The following is a 19,705-nucleotide window of genomic DNA, read 5'->3' on the forward strand; positions in this document are numbered from 1 at the left end:
GCCGGTTCAAACTTGTTTTTATTTCCTAAGGAGCTAGGCAGGGGTAGGGGAGGTGCATACTTTGGGTTTCAGGAGGAGCCCCAGGCCTTGGTAAGAGAACAAACCCTCCCCCTCTACCCTTGGCAGTGTCGTCAGTAGGGGTGATTCAGCGTGTGCTCCATGATGGTCCGAATGGCCATCCATGTCTCCTGGGCTGTGGGGATGATCTGTGTGGCCGGCAGCAGGAAGCCATAGTGCCCAGTGTCACGGAGCTCAAAGCTGAAGGAGTACTTGATGCCGCTGTCATAAGCCCAGTCGACAGTGACCCCACTGGCTACATCTGGATACGAAAGAGCAAAGAAATGCCCCCCAAGGAAGAACAGGGTGTGGCCACAAGGTATAGAGGCTTCCTGAGAGGACAGTGGGCCCTGGGGGCCAACCCCCAACCCATCCCAGACTATACCAAGCTTCCTGGCCCAGGCTTCAACCTGCTCACCCAGGCTGTCTCTCTGCCCCAACAAAAAGAAGCTCCTGGAGACCACCAGACTTAGAATATTTACCCTCAAGGAACATCACAGTGAGCCAGGCATTGGGAACTATGCATTAATTAGCGCTGCAAAGTACCACAATCCACCCTTCTATTCAGATGTGGAAATCGGCTCTGGCCCAGCCCAGCTAGATCTATGGCACAGCCCTGCCAGTCATCAAAGAGCCTAGACCTGCTTGACCCCAGGTAGATGTGGTGCCTAAAGCAGCAGCAGCCAGGGGAAGGCTCACTCACAGAGGGTGGTGCTGATGCTGCCATAAATGTACTTGATCCCATGGACCTCATACAGGGCCTGCACTGCGTCCTTGGCAAGATTGTACTGCAAGATTAAATCCAGAGAGTGAGAGGCTAGGACTCCCCACACCCACATACCCTCACCAGCAGCTAAGAAGCAGAAACTTAGGAGTCTTGGAAATTGAATGTGTAGATGGTTCCTGTGAGAAAGGAGCCCAAGCACCTCCAGCTTTGAACTTGACCACATGTGAGAACAGCCTACCATCGGGCCAATGGGAGTCTTCTGGATGCCTCCCCAAGCCCTAAGCAGCCAATCTCACCAACTCCTCCTGGTTTGAAACAGGTTCCAGAGAGTGGCCATAAGGATACATCAGCATCTGAGAGTAGCTGTGGATGGAGATCAGAGCCTTGATGTTCCCGTGGGATGTGATAAAGTTCACAACGGCAGCCACTTCTGGCTCAGACTGAGGGGAGGGCCCATGATAAGTCTCTGAGCAGGGGTTGTCGTTAGAACCATTTCCTGGAAGTAAAATAAAAGCACCATAATGGTTCAAATTCCCAGGCATGGGAAAGACATTTAGTACTCACAAAATAATCTGCATTCCTCTACATTTCTGCCCCCTTTGCAGTTTGGTGGATGTCCTGTGACTAGTGTTGACCAATGAGAATGTGAGCAGTAATGGTGTGTGACTTCTAGCTTAAGGCTAAGAGCAAGCATGGCTTCTCCACACTCTCTTCTGCCTGTGTGGTTGAAGCATAAACTCTAGATGAAGGAAGAGTCCTGGATCCCTCTGTCACCAATGGAAAAGAGCTGTCAAGGAGCTCTATCCATATTAGACTTCCTGTGCATGAAAAATAAACTTTTATTACTTTAAGTCACTGAGATTTGGAAGGATGTTTGTTACTGCTGCATCCCCAAGTCTAATACATCAGAGGAGTATAGATATACCATGACTCAGCAAATCCATGGCCTTAAAGGGAGCTCCCTTGGTTTGTCCTTTGGCTAAGTCTTTACTGTGGTTCTGTGAGAAAGGCAGGCCTGTGTCAGCAGTTGCCACCAGGCCTCCAACCTGGCTTCCCCTGTGATCACTGATCCCTATGAGCTGACTCTTCTCTGACCACCCTCCACTGCCATGGGGAAGGCTTGGGTCAATTGAGCATTAAGACTTAGTGTCTTTTCAAGCTTTACCACAGCCATGGCCCCAAAAGCAACATGAACTTGGGGCCAGGAAGAGAGATAACAGATTAGCGTAGCTGCCCATGACTGGTCTGGGAACCACAGATGCTAAGAGTCTTTGAAAATTCTTGGGGAGATGGGATTAATATGGCAGAATAGAAGGACTGAAGCTCAACTTCTCTCCTAAAAACAACAAAATTTACAACCAAAGGCTGCGCAATCTTCAACTAAATGGACTGGAAACCTTAAAAAAGATATCCTACTCCAGAAGACAAAGAGGAGGCCACATCAAGAGGCTGGAGGGGTGATTATGTGATATAAGCAACCCCATACCTCCAGGGTGGGAAGCCCCACAGACTGGAAAGTAACTGTTTCACACAGACTCACCTACAGGAGTGAGAGTTCTGAGCCCCACATCAAACTCCCACCAGTGGGGATCTGGCACTGGGAGAAAGAGGCCCCAGAGCATCTGGCATTGAAGGCCAGTGGGGTTTGTGCGCAGGAGCTCCACAGGACTGGGGGAAACGGAGACCCCATTCTTAAAAGGCACACACAGACTTTCACATGCCCTGGGTCTCAGGGCAAAGCAAAGTCTCCATAGGAATCTGGGTCAAACCTGACTGTAATTCTTTGAGCACCTCCTGGGAAAACAGGGGTGAATGTGGCTTGTTGTGGGGGAAGGACATTGGAAGCAAAGCTCTTGGGAATATTCAGCAGTGTGCCTTTCTCTGGAGGTGGCCATTTTGGGAAAATCAGGCCCCACCCATCAGCACTGAGAAGCCCCAGGCCAAACAACAATCCTGGTGGGATCACAGCTCCCCCCATCAACAATCAGGCTGCCTAAAGAGCCCCGCCCCCAGGCACACAACCACCTCTAATCTCACCCAGAGACAAAGACCCACCTACCAGAGGGATAGGAATCAGCTCCACCTACCAGTGGGCAGGCATCAGTCCCTCCCACCAGGAAGCCTACAACAAACCCCTGTACCAACTTCAGCCACAAGGGAGGCAGAAGTCAGAAGTAAGAGAGGCTACAACTCTATTATCTGTAAAAAGGTCACCACACCAAAAACCTATAAAAATGAAAAGACAAAGAACTATAACTCAGATGAGGGAGAAAGAAAAAAAAAAAAACCCAGAAAATCAGCTAAGTGATCAGGAGATTCTCAGCCTCCAGGAAAAAGACTTCAGACTGTTGATGCTAAAGATGATGCAAGACATTGGAAATAAACTGGAGGCAAAGATGGATAATTTACAGGAAGCATTGAGCAAAGAGATACTAGAAATAAAACTTAAACAAGAAGAGACAAAAAATAAAGTAACTGAAATGAAACTTCTTGACCTAAATTGGAGAGAGGGCCTAGAGCAGCTGTTTACAAATTTAATTTGTTCCCATCTCCTACTAGATTCTTTGCTCCCCGTCTCCTTTCTTCCTTTTCTGTTTTCCTCCCCTTCCTACGGACCATGTCGTGGAGGGCTAGGCTAGGCTGCTCAAGATTTGTGGGCTGGGAACAAACACATTTGGAAAGAGCCATCCCAGTCCTGCTCTCACGCCTTATCCCTGAAATGACTGCACAGAAGCCCAGTCAGAGGCCAGCAATCGCCCCAATTTCAGAAGCCCCCGAGGATGCTAGAGCACCTCACTTGATCCCTAGGGCAATGAGCTGGCTGGAGAGCTGGGGGGCTGGCTCATGGGCCAGTTCAGATGCTGCTCTAGGACTGCAGCAAATAGGTCCCCACTAGGGTGAAGGTGAGGGCTGTGTGGGTGGATGGGCTGGTCTACAAATTACTCATTATGCTCCAATTAAATTAAGGCAATAATAAAACTATAAACAAAATCTTCCTGCCTGAGTCACCAACAAGACACTTGCTATTTCTGGCCACAGGCAGGCCCAGAGGCAATTCTGTCACCTGGGAGTGGACCCCCTCTTGGTTTGCCAGTCCTCATGGATGGGGGTAGGGATGGACTCTGGTTAGAAGGGGGATGTGCCTGGAAGGAACAAGGGGGTAAGAAGCGGCCTCACAGGCTGGAGTGCGTCCAGCTAACAGTGGCCTTGTTTGTTGTGTCTGCTGGGAGCTTCTGCACCTGCTACACTTGATGAATGACAAATAGCAACAGATGAGCAGAGCGGGGGAGGCTGAAAGCTTTGTCTGCGTTTGCAGCCCACGCATGGAAAGCGGTTCCCCTGCCAACGACCAGGTGGCTTTGCCCAAATATGGAGAAACACTTCAGGCCATTAGTTCTGGTTTGAGCTAAGCAGAATAAACTAATCTTCCCCTGACCAAATGGGAATTAGCTGCCTGCCTCTCTCTGACGTTCATAGTCAAAGTCCTCTGAGCCTGCCTGTTTCACAAGTACCTGCTAATGGATTCATTAGCTATTTATTTTTCCTTCTCTAAAAATGTAATTTGTAGCAAGGGGAAATTGCTGGAAGGACGTGGTAAATTATTAAAAGCAGTAATCTTTGGGTAGTGGGATTATGGGAGCTTTTTGTCCCCTCTGGGCTTTTTTTCCACATTTTTTTTTTACATTGTGTATATACCAATTTTTTTTTTCCTGTGGTGAAACCCACAAAAGTTATTTTCTTTAAGAGGTAATTTGTCTTCTAGCCAGTCTGTCTCAGTGTCCATGGGCACTGCACACACTTTAGCCAGTTCTGAGGGGCCCACATGGATGCAATGTATGGTTATTTGAAGGCAAAAACACCTAATTTTACACAAACAGTTAAAAAAACAGACTTTTAGGCAACCCCCACACTGTGGGCTGCTAGCCACACTCTAGATGCTTCAGAACTATCCTTATTTTTCAATGAAAACAGACTCAAGACAGATTTTCAAGGCAATGGGTACCCAGATCTCGAATGTTCTGTCTTGTTGGTTTGGCCACCATCTGCAGATGTTCTTTTCAACAACAATGGCACCACCTCTTGTAGAGCCAAACCCTGATCTCCCAGTATAGTGTGGGAGCCACATCTGGAGGCCCATGGCTGTGCCCATACAACTCTCTGCTCTGGAGACTGTCTTGGCTAGACCCAGCACCCCACCCATCAAACTGCTGTATTCCCAGGGTCCACATACTCATCTCAGGGCTTTCTGGAGCCCTCGGTCTCCCCATCTAGTTCCTATGCTCCTGGAGTGGCAAGGAGATAATCAGGAGGAACACCAAGGGAACTCAGGAGGAAGCTGTTCACCCCTCCCTTGTTTCACACAGCCCTGCACATAAACACCAGTCCAACAGCCCTGGGTCACAAAGTAATTGGGTCAAAAATAAAAGCCAGGCTCAGGTCAATGTTGATGATAAGAACTAGCCTATCCTACATTTGAAATTTTGTTCTGGCCTCCCCAGAACAAAATTTAGGTCACAGGGTCTCAGGGAATAAGTTTGGAGGTATTTTCTTATAGCATGCTCCCTTTAAGGAAGAGCTCGAGGTTTGGGGCAAGGGGCACACATACGTTGTGGGATTTGAACAATGAGCAGGACTACTTTGGACCTCTCTAAGCCTTTCTCTGTCATAGTTAGGATTTGACCCTCACAGTTAGTCCCCTTGCAGGGACCTGTTTCCCATGAAGGACTAGCGCACATACATATTTAATACACATATTCAACCTCTCCTCATATCCCATGGCTAATCCTAGGCATGTGCCTGCCTGTCCCTGGCCATGACTCACTTGCATTAGCTAACTGCCTAGCCTCCCCAGTTATGAGTCAACATAATATGACTGTGTGGGATACGTGCCAAGGACCAAGTCCTTTCCAGCCCTGCCCCCAAGCACATCAGGCTGCGGTACCTCCAAAGCCCGAATTCCAGTTCCTGTTAAGATCCACGCCAATGCAGAAGATTCCAGGTCTGCTGGACTTGTTCTTTCGCCATAAGCGGTTCTGAAAAAGTGCCGGGCAGGTGACCTCATTCACTGGGCCCATTCCCAGGGGTAGGAGTCCCTGACATCCTAGTCCAGGAGGGGAGGTCTGGTGGGAGAGGGAGAGGCAAAGGGAAAGAATCTCTAGGGCAGAAAGGGCTGGCATGGGGCTGGGCCAAGGCTGCAGACCAGATGCTCTATGGTTAAAGCTGGGGTGTAGAAAGAGGCCTGAGCACAGCCAACCAACAGTGGCCTTCCCTGGGCAGCAAGAGGGAGGTTAGAGGGTAAGAGCTGCAGCTTCGGTACCTGAGCAGACTGCCTGCCTCAGTGAGACTCTGCAAGAAGCCCCGAGGGGCCTGCTCCCAGGGAACTTCGGCCCAAAACAACAGTGACCTTTCCTCCATTCCCCCAGAGCTGACGCCTGGGCCCCTCCCTCTCAGGTGGTCTCACCATGCTATGAGTAAAAGCAAACCCATCAGGGTTGGACACAATCTCCATGAAGATGTCCATGGCGTTCAGTACATCTGTCACAATGCGGTCTTTGCCGTATTTATTGACAATCTGCAAGAAAGAGCAGAGTGGGTACTGGGTGAGGGTTGGAGGTACTACTGGGCTCTGCTCCCAGGTAGAGCAGGACATTTGTACAGCCAATGGCGGACACAGGAATGGCATCAGGCCATCAGATACATCTTGTGCAGAACCAAGGGCGTGGATTTTAAAATACTAGAAAGCAGAGGATAAATGGGGGCTCTGGGCTGCAAAAGGCCAGAGCACATGGCAGCTGTTCCAAAGGGCAGGAGGGTAGAGAGTGGCCTGAATTAGACAAACCAAGTATAAGTTTTCAACTGGAGGTGGCCTTAAATAGTTGAGCATCCCCCAGCCCCAGCCCCAGCCCCGGCCCCCATTATCCATGCTGACCTTCCTGGCAGTCCAGATGCCGGTGGCATGAGTGATCCATTCCCGGGAGTGGATTCCAGTGTCAATCCAGATGGCCGGGCGTTGAGAACCTCCAGTGCTGAACTGGGGAAAAGCAAAAGGCACCAAACAAGTTTGGACCAAGACAGCTTACAGGGCTGTCCCTGCCTGGACGGAGGCTCCAGATGTATCCTCACTACCTGGAGCAGGCCTATGTTCCTAAGAGGAGGGCTGTATGTGCAGGAACCTGTGCACGAGCCCATAAAGTGCCATGTATGGGGGCCCTGGCAACACAGTGACGCTGGTGGAGAACAAAGTGATATAACCAGCAGAGAATGTCCCAGGTTTGGAAACATTTTAGACTAGTGCTTTTCAAACATCAAAGGACATTCAGGGATCTTACTAAAATGCAGATTCTGATTCAGTAGGTCTGGAAGGGGACTGAGGTTAGACACTTCTAACAAACTCCCAGGAATGCTGCTGCTGCTTCAAGTCCAAGGACCACACCGAGTAGCAAGGTCTTAGACAATATTAAAGGGAGAACATGGACAGCCTCTAGGGAAACAAAGCAGGCACAGGTGAAGTCAAGTCCTAAGTTAGGTGAGACCACTTGATCCTTCAGAGGGGTCCGCCAGGGCATTGTTTAGAGCAGCAGCACCTGTCTTCTCTGAGAGCTGGATGTCAAACGCCCAGAGTGGTCCACACTCCTGAGTGCCCTTTAGGGCCCAGAAGAATCATTTTCTAGTAGGCTCCACACTCTCAGCCATCCTGCCTCCTTCATGGCTAAGGGTACTGTTACAGTTAAGTTTACTCAAACTCTGTTTCCAGTGGCCCCTGTGAAGGGCTGGAAATTCTCCTCATAGACTCGGGCCTATCTGTGGGGATACCTGTGGGGATACCTGAACCAGATGACCTCAGTCATTTGTAAATGAGGCCTCTGCGTGTTTCTCTTTCCATTTAATAGATGAACCAACCGAGGTAACAGGAGAATGCTGACTAACCCACATTCATATCCCAAGGCCAAGGTGATGACGGCCACTCTGCAGTTTCATCTCCTTAACCCTCCCACCAGATTCCCGACCCAGGACATGCCAGGTCACTGCACTGCCACCTGTTCACACCTACAAGGGTGGGTCCCTGAACACCACTGTTCTAAAGCTTGTAGCTCACCACAGACCAGTAGTGCATACTTCCCTGCCCCTAAAACTTCCACGCAGCCACAACCCCACCCCACATGAGCTCAATCTTTATGCCAGAGGCACTCACTGGGCAGTCTAATGGTCAACACCGCCAGCTCTTACCTTCAGAACAAGAATGGACCGATTTTCAAAGCTGTGGCCAATCTGAATTTTTGAGACAATATTTGAATGCTCAGTTACAAAACTGTCAATCCAGGTATATATCTGAAAGGAATAAAGTTTCTTAGATGGCCAGTTAAACAGGAAGGGGGCAACCACAGGATCTCTCTGAATAGTCTCCTTCCCCCATACCACCCTCTTCAATACTTTCCGACCTCCCTTGAGGATCTACAAAAACTGCAAAAAATCAAAGACTTTCTCCAAGCCTAAGGCAGCAGCTGTGGTCAGCCTGGATTCCAAGGCTTTTCACCTCTGTGCAGAACTAAGCCTTTTCCTGGAAGAGCAGCATGTGCTGAGCCTACTCAGTCCCCAGGGTCAGAATCCAAGACTCTCTGGTTTGAAGTTTCTCTTGCTTCTATTTTCTTGGCACCTTCAATCCATTTGATAGATCTCAGATACCCCACAGTGTTGCCGCTTTTAGACTCTAAGCTCCATGAAGGCAGGATTATTTATCTCTGACCTCAATACTAATGGAATATATTACTTCATTCTCTTATTCTTCCAATACGTATAACTGAATTAACGAATATTATGAAAGAAAATGGATCCTCTGTTATGGGCTTCGTGAAAAGGGGAGAGTGATGATGAGAATAATAGATGGACAATATCAATCAAGTCAGCCTTTACCTAGAAACAGAACCTGCGCCTGTAGTTTCTGTCTGGACTGGGCATCACTATGCTCTCTTTGCATATTCCTTCTTTATAAACAAGTGACAATCAGTCATGCCAGCCCTTGCTGGCTCTGTGATCATAAATTTTCTCCAACTTAAGGCAACTCTATTTTACTCTACAAATGGCTCTCTAAAGCACCTAGCTCCTGCCCCTCTATGCTCTAATACCCACAGTGGGGGCCACTAAACACAGGAGTGGTTGTACAGAAGTAAGACCCTTGTATCCCTTGCCAAAGTACTGGATATGAAGGTGTCTATACCTGCTCTGTTCTGGCTGGTGATAGGTCCCTGCCTTAGTGTTCCACCTAATAGACCCATACTCTGGCCCTGTACCTGCTACAGGCTGTACTGTTGAGATACAGTCTCCTCTACCTGAATCCTGGCTTCTGGACCTCTTTGAGCTGACTGTCTACATAACAGACCTATCCCCAGTGTATGCTCTGCACTCCTCAAGCATCAGCTCACAGTCTTCTGAAGACCCCAGAGTCCTGAGTCTGGAGACCCTGAGGGCTCAAAAGGAAAACAGTCTAGAGCCTGACCTACCTCCTCCAAGGTGTGGTAAGAGGAGTAACTGAAGCTACTGGCACTGCGCTCCAGCCGGCGGGATTTTGCCATGGCCTCTCTCTCCTCATCCAGCAGCACCTAGGAGGCAGGAGCACATATTGGAAGAAAGGGGAGGCTGGGCCAGGCATTCCTCTTCTGAGTCCTGCCTCAGCTTGCTGCACAAAGATAGCATCAACACAGGAGAATGAGCCACCATGAGTGTAAGCTGTGCAACAGGAAGATGCCAGGTTGCTGGGTGATCTTCTGCTTGGCAAGATGGCATTCATACCACCATTTTCCAAATGTTCACAGAGCAAGGAGTCCATAGAACTTTGTTCCAAGTCTGTCACTGCCACTAACTTGCTATTGAAACCCTGACCTTGGTATTTCCCAGCTTGAAAAGTGGGACTCGCCTTGCCCATCTCAATAGGACAAAACATAATAAAAGTGTTTCGGAAAAGTGTTTCGGAAAAGATGCTCATGGGTTATCGCCAACATTGCTTTTGCCCTCTGTAAACACTCTGTTGAGCCCAAGTTCAAGCTGAACTATGTACAGCTTGAACTTGGGGGAGAAGAAGGCTCCCCTGACCCACAGCATTCACTCTACCCCAGGAAGTAGCCCATACAATTGGTATCTAAGCCATTCAGAAAGCCAATCCAAATCTTTATGATTAATGTCTTTCACTCTCATTTTAATTGCCTCCTAAACACAAGTACAGGTGAGCCAAAGCAATGCCCTTCCTTGGATGGCAATTTCAAGTTGGCACTCAATCCTCAGGTGGTCCTCCCACAGAGAAGGCAGTATAGTGCCTGGGCTGAACTGACCCCCCACACCATTCTGGGGCATTTGCCCCAGCTTGGGACTCAGTGGGGTGGGCAGGTGCCCTTTACCCCCAGCTCACACCCTTACATTGGCACCCGGGGCTGCGGTACCCCAGGACTCAGCACTGTCCATGCTGGGAAAGCAGAAACCTTCAACCCAAAGTCACCCTGGTTTGCAGCTCTGGGTCACAAATAAATCCTGATGATGCCCTGTTTCAGGCCAGAGTCTTTGAGTTCACCAAGCATCTCTATCCTCATCATCTCAGTTGATCTGGTCAGATGACTCGATGACATGGCAAGAATTAACTATTCATGTTTTAGAGATAAAGCAGATTAGATAGGTAAAGGGACTTAATAGAAAAGCTAACAAGGGGTAGAGGAGAGATTTAAAATATGGATATCTTAGTCTCTAGTGCTGGGTTCCTTAAGGCTAGCTAGCTATCAAAACTAAAATCTAATCAGAATCTCTATCTCTCTCTCTCTCTCTCACACACACACATACACACACACCACACACAAATATACATAACTACATGTTTATGTGTATGTGACACACAAAGATAAACATAACTATATGCTTATGTGTGTGTGTATAAACAGAAAGAGCAAGCACATGTATAAAACATTAACGACAGGTAAAAAGTCCATCATACTATTCTTATAATTAAAAAGTATTTTAAAATAATGAAAAAGTAATACCCCAAGCATAAGAAAACAAGACACTAAAAAGCCAAAAAATACACCAAGATGTTAACATACCTCTTAGGATAGAAATATTACAATTTTCAGCGATTTTTCCTTTACTCTCACCTTTTGGCAATGTGATCATACTATTTTCACAAGTAAAATCTTCTAAGTGAATAAATAATAGTAAAACAAAGACAAAATGCCCCAATGGCTAAAATAAAGTAGCAGCCATGGAGTTTTTGGTTCCAGGGTTGGAAGAGAGCCCCTCCCCACCTCCCACCTGCTGTAGCCAAGGCCACTACCAGGTGTCAATCTTACCTTATGGCCCCTGTCAGCTTGCTCACAACCCTCAAGTTCACAGATTTTTAAATGGAAGTGGAAATGGATGTTTGAAGCTCATTTTGGTTTTCTTTTTGAGCACCAACCACACACTAGGCAATTGTAATTGCAATGTTTTCTAGTTGAACTGGCTAGGGTGAGGACATTCCCACTTGGGCAAAGCTGGGATTGCTGGTTTAGTTAGAGATGGCTGGAGGAGCTCTGATCCTCATTGGCACAAGCACCACCCTGAAACTCCAACAAAGGGAATTTGTCTTCTTTCCAGGAAATCAATGGAAATCTAAACAGCTCTCCATGACTAAAGCATGCCCATCACTGTGGGCCAGGCACCATCAGCTGTGGCAAGCAGCTGCAGAGGAGAGAGCAGGTTGGGCTAGTGTACCTGTAGTCATGGCCAGTCTGGTGCCCACATGGCCCCACCTGCCATGAAGGTTAAGAGTCCATAAATCTAACTTCCTAGGGATAGAAGTGCTGGGTGAAGGTGGAGGACAGGAGGAAAAAATGGGAAGACAGGACCAAAGGACCAGTTCTTTTCACACAGCCTAAGGACACCCACAAGAAGAGTTCCCATAAGCCTGTCCTTTGTTCCACACAATAGCTTGGAGGCAAATGGGAAGTCGGCACCAAACTGCAAAGAACCTTCCAAACACCCTCACAGCCTTGTGAATGGATACAACACCGACAACAAATTGGGAATGCTCAGCCCTCACAGCTGGGCCCCGATTCCAGGAACACTAATCTGCCCTGGCCTGAAAAATAGGCAGATGTTTGCTCCCTTCACAGGACTAAGGGAAGGGGATGGGAGAACTAAAAACGCGGTCTTGCCACAGGCTCAGGAATGCCTAATTACAGTCCTGTCAGGCTTCTCAGGAAAAAAAAAAAAAAAAAAAAAAAAAAAAAGACTGAGAAGTAAGCCATTTGCCTCCCTGGAAGCCACAACCTGACAGAGAAAGTAATACTTTGGGGTAAATTAATTTATGATGGAGGTAAGGAAGGATGGGGACATTAAGCAAAGAACAGCACTCCAGGATGGAGGAGGCAGGAGACCAAGGTCCCCAAAGGTGTAGTTGATGCTGGAAGGGACTCTGCATTCACAGCTTGCTCCAACCACAGAAAAGTAGACGCAGCTCAGGGAAACAGTGGGTGGGGAGCAGGAGAAGGGTTCTCATTGCCACTCTGTGACGACAGCAGCCAGCTCTCCTCATGAGTCCCTGGCCTCCTCTTCCAGGCCTCCTGTTTATAGTAGCAAGGGCACGGCTGGGGGCAATTAAGGTCCATGCCTGTTTTGGGGTGGTGGGGAGTCCAGATCTGGAGTTGTTTGAAGGGACTCCTCAGAACTCAAGACGGAACCCGGGCTTCACTGCCCCAAAGGCAAAGTGAAAAGATCACATAAATAACCTCCACACACGCTGAGGAGGGAGATGGCACAAGAGTAAAGAGTCCAGGGCCTGGAGCCAGGCTGTCTCAGATCAAATCTTGATGTTATCACTACCTTGGGCAAATGACAAGGTTCTCTGTGCCTCAGTTTACCAAATTATGAATTTCTCTGTGATTTCATAAAATAGGGATCAGGTTCTCATGTACTTTTGCACATACTTTATTCTTGTGAGGACTGGAAGGGTTAATCTATGTAAAATGCTTAGAACATTGCCTAGCACGTAGTAAATGCCACCTGCAATGATGATGACAATGATAGGACAACAATAGTAACTCTTGGGGTGAGTCCAGGACTCTGTGGTGGAATAAGCATTACAAGGCATGACCAGGAAATCTGGATTCCTCCAGAGGGAAATGGTGTCTGCGGGACTTGGACAGCAGACTGCCCCCATTAGCAGTCACTTGGGTAAGTCAGACAGCCCCTGCCCCTTCCTGGGACCAATAGAGGAACCAGTCCTTCTTCTGTCCCTGTCTCCCCACACCTACCCCTGTGCAGCTGGCCTCTGCCTCTCCCTCAGGGCCTGACCCACAATTGTTCCTGCCTTTCCCCACCTACTCCTATCCTCTTCTCCCCATTAGAGCTGCCACTCACCCCCAGGCAACCCAACAGCACTCCCACGTTTTAATCTCTTCTATTCGGCACACCAGAGTTTGTAAAGCATACACTGGGCGCAAAAAATACAGCAGCCAAAGAAACAAAATTGCCTGCCCTCATAGAGCACACAGTCTGGTAGGGAAGACAGAGAATAAACAAGACAAAGAAGTAAATCACTGGGGATATCAGAAGGCAGAAGGTGCCAAGGAGAAAAGTGGGGAGGGGGATGAGGGGGAGTGTGAGAGAAGAAAGGTACAACTTAAAATAGGGTGAAAAGTTTTGAAAGCAGTGAGGGAATAAACCATACAGATATCTGCAGAAGCAGCATTCCAGCTATAAAGGACCAGCAAGTGCAAAGGCCCTGAGGCATGAACCTAGTCAAGAATGGGTCAGGCAAGTTGGATTTTGGAGGCATCCTCCAGTGCCTGGAGGAGACTGAGCAAGGGGAGAATGGTGAGTGATGCAGGGCAGGGCATGGATCATACAGAGCCTTATAGCCATTACAAGAACTTTGGCTATTACTCTAAATGAGATGGGAAGTCACTGAAGATTTTAAGCAGAGTAGTGCATAATAAGACTTGCCTTTTTTTTTTTTTCTTTTTTTTTTTTTTTGTCTTTTTAGGGCTGCATCCATGGCATATGGAGGTTCCCAGGCTAGGGGTCAAACTGGAGCTGCAGCTGCCAGCCTATGCCACAGCCACAGCAACAGGGTATCTGAGCCATGTCTGTGACCTACACCACAGCTCATGGCAACACCTGATCCTTAACCCACTGAGCAAGGCCAGGGATCAAACCTGTATCTTCATGGATGCTAGTCAGATTTGTTTCCGCTGAGCCATGATGGGAACTCTGAGACTTGCATATTTTTAAAAAGACACCTCTGGCTGCTGTTTTGAGACTAGGCAATAAGGAGGCAAGGATGAAATCAGGGAGAACAGTTAGGAAACTACTAGAATAATCCAGGTGAGGGCTGATGGGGTATTGGCCTGTGGTAGTAGCATAGGATATGGTATGATATATTTTGAAGGGAGAACTGATAGGATTTGCTGAGGGATTGTCTGTGGGATGTAAGAAGGCAAGGACAACTCCAGGTTTCCTGTCTGAGTGACCAGAGGAGGGTGTTGTCATTTCCCAAGTTGGCAAAGGCTGTGGAGGAGCAGGCCAGGGGAGCTCAGTTTGGACCTGGCAAGTCTGAGATGCCTATTAGACACCCAGGTGGAAATGCCACGCAGATGGTGGTACATGGTCAGCTACATGAGTCTGGAGTTCAGGGTGGATATATTGAGTCTGACTTGGAGCTATAAATGTGGGAGAATTCAGGAGGTTGAAGGTATTCAATGCCATGATCCTAGATGAGGGGATAAAGGAGAGGTAGAAAGGCAGCTGGGAAACATGAAAATAGGCAAACGTGCAGCTGGTAAAGTGGGACAAGCCAGAAGAGTGCAGTGTCCTGGAAGCCAAAAGAAGAGCCATGTGCCAGAGAGGAGAGAAAGAGCGAAGAGCGCTCAGAGCTGACCACTGAGCTGGACCTGGGAGCTGTGCGACACTGTTGAGGGCAGCTGTGGGGAAGCAGGGGGTGGACAGTCGGTCAGAGGGAAAGGACAGAAACAGCAAGTTCAGCCACTATTCCTATGCGTTTAGCTCTACGGAGAAGAGAAATTGGGGGATAGGGGGAGGTAGGGGGAAGGGATCAAGAGAGGATTTTTTTTTTTTTTAAGATGAGAGAAATAACTCTATATTTGTATGCTAATGGAAATGATCCAGGAGAGAGGGGAAAATTGGCGAAGCAGTATTTACACTAAATTATATTTTGCTCTAGAGTGTGCTCGGAGCATGGGTGATTTTTGTTTTCTCCTTTGTGCTTTCCCCTATTTTCCAAATTATCTACCATGAATATTTATTAATTTTGTAATCAGAAAAAAGCCATTAAAATCCACAGAGCTGATTGCTCAAGTGAAGCTTTTCCATGGTGACTCATCCCAGGGAAAAAAAAAAAAAAAACCAAAGGGCTGAAAAGAATGAGGAGGTGAAGAAAAATTAAATGCAAATAGAGCTCACTCGGAATCAGATAATTTCTTCCCTGGCCCACTGCAATTTCCTCACCACCCTCCTGCCTGTCAGTCTCTCCCCGCGCCTGTCCCCAACTCAACATTGTCAACACTGTCACTGTCAGAGGGATTTTTCTGAAATGCAAATCCGATCATGTCAGAGCCCTCCGATGGCTCCCCCACGGTTTTCAGGATAAAATCTCGACCTTTTCACCCAGCGGAGGATGCCCTTTGTGCTCTGGTCCGGCCTCATCGCCAATCATGGGCCCCCTCCCCTCCCCACCCCTCCTCCTGCTCTTCAGCCACACCGTAATTACCGCCTTCTCAGAGCCTCAGAGCGACGTGCGGTGCCTCTTGTACTCGCTCCCATAGCAACCTGCTCCACTCCATCAGCACATCATCCACTCCATTGTAATCACTGATTTACTCCCCTCCGCTCCCCACCCCCACAGCACTCCAGCTCCCCGCGGATACAGAGACTAGATTGTTCATCCATTTCCACTGCCTTGCCCAATACCCAGCACACAGTAGGTATCTCTGTATCCGTGGGTACCCACCTCTTCTATCTCAAGCATCCCTCTGATCACAAGATGGGGGTTGGGGTAGGGAGCACTTCCCTTCCTCAAAAATCTCCAGTGTCTCTGGCCAAAGTGAAAGCTGACACCAAGGTTTTTCACACTTTCTCTTAGCCTGATACTAACAAGCAAACACACCTCCTTTTTCCTTTCCTTCTCACATCCATTAAGTCAATAATATTTACTAATAAGGCCCATTTAAGTGGCAGGTCCTGTGGGAGGCACTGGGATATAAAGAGAACTAAGGCAAATGATCTTGCACCTTGAGGGGCATAGGGCAGCCTCCGGAGACAGAGACCAAGATATCAGTCCCATCTCTCCCCCAGTGCTCTTCCTGAACCTGCCAACAGAGCAACTCATTCAGCACAAGTTGCTGAGGGCCCATAGGGCAGGAGACGCCATGCCAAATACTGGGGCGAGAAGATGCAGGAGACAGGGAGCAATCAGGCATGTATGTCAACAACTAAAACATGAGGCTGGAGGCCAAGAACCTGAGTGGTGCAAAGCCCTTCCTTCCTATTAGTGCCTCTGAGCTTCCCTCCTCCCAGATACCTTCCCCCATCGTCGCCACACAGCAACTCAACCAGCAGCCTCCTCCCAGCCCCAGCTCCTTCGAAGCCAAAATGTGATCTCAAATATGACAAAGTTTGATGCATTGCAGACAGAGTGAGCTGTTGGTGAAAATAGTGCCTGACTAAGTCAGGGCCCAGAGGCCAGGGCATCTTACTGTGAGGGAGTGAAAAGCCCCTTCCCTTCCCCCACTCCACCCTTGATGGAATCCAGGGCTGAGAATGGCAGGAAAGGACAGGTCCAGAGGAGCCAGTGAAGGGGGAAGCTCACAGGTGCCTCTGGGCCATTCCTAATAAGAAGAAATCAACAGAAAAATGTTAGAGACCTCTTCATAATTGTTTTCCAAGTGCTGCAGGATCTCCAGGGCAGGGCAGGAGCAGAGAAATGCCAACTTCGAAATGCAGGCATAGGGCGTTGCTGTGGCTGTGGCATAGGCCAGCAGCTGCAGCACCAATGTGACCCCTAGCCTGGGAACCTCCATATGCCGTGGGTGAAGGCCTAAGTTACAAAAAAAAAAAAAAAAAAAATGCAGGCTCAGGTGAAAAATGAGAATTGAGCACTATTTCTTTCGATGTGGTAGCCTCTCTTGCCTGCGAAAGTTTCCCCACTTTTGTTGTGGGGGATTTCATTAGAGAAAGAGCCTACCCCCACATGTTGATCGGGAAACATATTTGGCTGAGGAGGAAGAAAGACCTTTGAATGGACCTTAGTGCCCCAGCCTGCTCTTCAATGGGAAGGAACACACCTAATGCATTTATTTCCTGGCACGCAGCATCAAGTGTGTGCGCTCCAGGGACTGTGTGTTCCCACACTCAGAGCCCTTACAAGACTTTAGCTGCAGTGCACTGCAGCTGGGCAGGAATCTGCGTGGATACAAATCTACAGGTACACGACAGCATCTGCAGAGGGGTGCAGCCAGAGAGATTCAACCCAGTGATGCTCAAAAGAATCATTTTAGGACAGAGGCTCCTTGGGATATCTTTAAAATGGAATTTCATGATATTCAGAAAAGATGCTGTAAGATGCAGCCACAAGCAAGGGTGGGGAGAATGGGTGCCAGGGATGAAATCTCCCTTCACCAGACCCAGGGCTGGCCTGCAGTGGCTTCTCACAGAGCCGTTCCTCTGGGAGAGGCACCCAGAACTGAGGGCCTGTGGTGGAGGTGGCGGGAGGCAAACCACAGCAGGGCTCTCACTCTGCTTCTCTCATTTCTGCTTCTCTGGAATGAAGGAAGTCTGAGACACATCAGAGACAGGAGGGAGCAGCTGGGAAAGCAAAGGGAGCTATCCAGAAGAGCTGCCTCCCTCCCCATGGTGCCTAGGAAAGACTGGAGTTATTTCCTCCTCTCTCCCTTCTCTCCTGTCGCCTCCTTTGCCATGAACTGCAAATCCCTCCATTAGAGGACTCCACGAGTAATCTAAAAAATGCAGTGAATGAGTGAACGCAACAAAAAAGGAGCAGACGGACAGATATAGAGAACAAACTAGTAGTTATCAGTGGGGAGGAGGAGCAAAACAGAGGTAGGAGAGTGGGAGGCACAAACTACTGGGTGGAAGATAGGCTCAAAAATGTATTGTATAACATGGGGAATATAGCCAATATTTTGTAATAATTGCAATTGGAAAGTAATCTTTAAAATTGTATAAAAATTTCTTTTCAATTTTTTTAATTAAAAAAGAGAGAAAGGAGTTCCCTTGTGGTGCAGCATGTTAAGGATCCAGCATTGTCACTGCAGCAGCTCAGATCACAGCTATGGCGCGGGTTTGATTCCTGGCCCAGGAATGCCTACGTGCCGCAGGTGCGGCCAAAAAAAAACAAAAACAAAAACAAAACAAAGCGGACTCCACAAGCCACCTTGCCACAACCACATTATGAGTTATGAACTCTGCCTTAGATTTAAATTTTCTTCGAGAAGTATGAGGTTTCATTCCTTCCAGGTTCACAAAAATGTTAGGTTTAACTCCAGAAAGAAAATGTCCATTTTAACTCTGAGTATTTTTCCTCCATGTCAGACCCAAACCAGAAAGGGATATGGAAGGTGAGACCCCAGGCACAGCAATGGGGCAGGACCTCACCTGGATGTCTTTTATCATGATGCTGTAAGCAAGGCCATGAGACTCCAGGTAAGCTTTGATGTCTCTCAATTCAGAGAAAGGAACCCGCATATCTACAGGGAGACTGGGCCTGGCTGGGCCACGCCAGAAGTCCACCTTGATCAAAGGAAAGAACAATGGGCAGGTTTATCGCACAGTCCTGGGGACACCCTGGAGAGCCCCATGATCTTCTCCTATACAGTTTTTAAAAGGGGCCCCACTTCCAAAATGAAACCCCTAAGGCCCAGCATAAAGACAGGGACAAACAAAATTACCAAGTCACTGAGATGCCTTCTCTAACATCAAGCACCTTTGTCTCCCATCCTCACACAATGTAACTTCACCTGGATCCAAAGAGCCCAAAACAGTTTCTAAAGGTGAGACAGCTCATCATCTGGGACATTAACATGAACAAGAACCCTGGTGAGAAGAGGGAAACATTCCCTCCCCAACCCCAAAGAACAGGAGAGGCCTGACCTGGATCCCCATCCCCTGCCACCTGAATTTTTCAGCTCGAAAACTGGAGAGAATCACTATAAAGCTTTCTGAGTCCTAGCTGAGTGCGGCACTCGCACAAACAGGAACGGGAACTTGGAGCCATGTCCTGAAACACTTGGTTGTTTCAACAGCCCTTAAACAAAACCCTTCTATTACAATAGCTGAAGAAAACATTTTCCACTGTGGAATACTTGCAAAGGACAAATGTTCTCAGAAACCAATGCGCAGGCTGACAGGGACGAACCCAAATAAAACACAGGTTTGCCAAGCTAAGCCATTTCAATTGGGAAACAGATTGAGTCCAGCCCACTGTGCTGTATGGCATCCCACCCAGAGATACATGTACCTCCTTAAAATTCCAGCCATTTTAAGAGCAAGCCCCCATGTTGGGACAGAGGGGAGAGCCAAGGAGGGCCACCCAACCTCCAGGGCGAGTGTTACCAGCCTTGCCTAAAGGGGAACCACACTTGATTTTCCCACAGAGTGAGATCTTTGGCAGAGACATCCAGAGGGCAGGTTTGGGGTGGGGGGAGCAGGACAAGGAGCCAAAGGTGCAGGCCACTGTGAGGGAAGGGTGGATATGTCCCCAAACCCTGAGGGGTCCTTACCTTCTGGGGCTTCAGGCCCTCCAGATCCCTGAGAAGTGAAAGCTCCTTTTCATTTTTAGCCAGGACTCGAAGAACCTGGTCTCTGGAATGACACAGGGAGGGCAGAGGGAGCTGCTGAGAGGGGTTCCTGGAAGGCTGTGCTGCTTGGAGA

The 19,705-nt window shown here is 48.4% G+C and overlaps 1 protein-coding gene across 3 annotated transcripts in view; it reads right to left on the minus strand.

The window, feature by feature from the left end:
• Positions 1–19,705, minus strand: part of LOC100513961 (carboxypeptidase A5) — a 67,588-nt gene continuing 47,883 nt past the window's right edge. Inside the window, exons 3-12 of one of the 3 annotated variants that reach the window (XM_021078824.2) lie at positions 19,555–19,636; positions 18,431–18,565; positions 9,283–9,381; positions 8,012–8,113; positions 6,714–6,815; positions 6,246–6,356; positions 5,727–5,817; positions 1,081–1,280; positions 761–845; positions 1–319 (exon numbers count right to left, since the gene is read on the minus strand). In XM_021078824.2, the coding sequence (XP_020934483.1) occupies positions 132–319; positions 761–845; positions 1,081–1,280; positions 5,727–5,817; positions 6,246–6,356; positions 6,714–6,815; positions 8,012–8,113; positions 9,283–9,381; positions 18,431–18,565; positions 19,555–19,636 (1,195 nt within the window). In that variant the 3' untranslated portion in view covers positions 1–131. Of the gene's footprint in view, positions 320–760; positions 846–1,080; positions 1,281–5,726; positions 5,818–6,245; positions 6,357–6,713; positions 6,816–8,011; positions 8,114–9,282; positions 9,382–11,109; positions 11,304–15,527; positions 15,653–18,430; positions 18,566–19,554; positions 19,637–19,705 lie in introns of those variants that run through there. The other 2 variants (XM_085005444.1, XM_085005443.1) reach the window with 2 other exon arrangements.

The sequence above is a fragment of the Sus scrofa genome, chromosome 18 (assembly GCF_054392235.1).
Source record: "Sus scrofa isolate SSC_HxYL_T2T_F1_AM1 chromosome 18, Sscrofa_HxYL_maternal_Yorkshire_Landrace_v2.0, whole genome shotgun sequence".
Lineage (NCBI taxonomy): Eukaryota > Metazoa > Chordata > Mammalia > Artiodactyla > Suidae > Sus > Sus scrofa.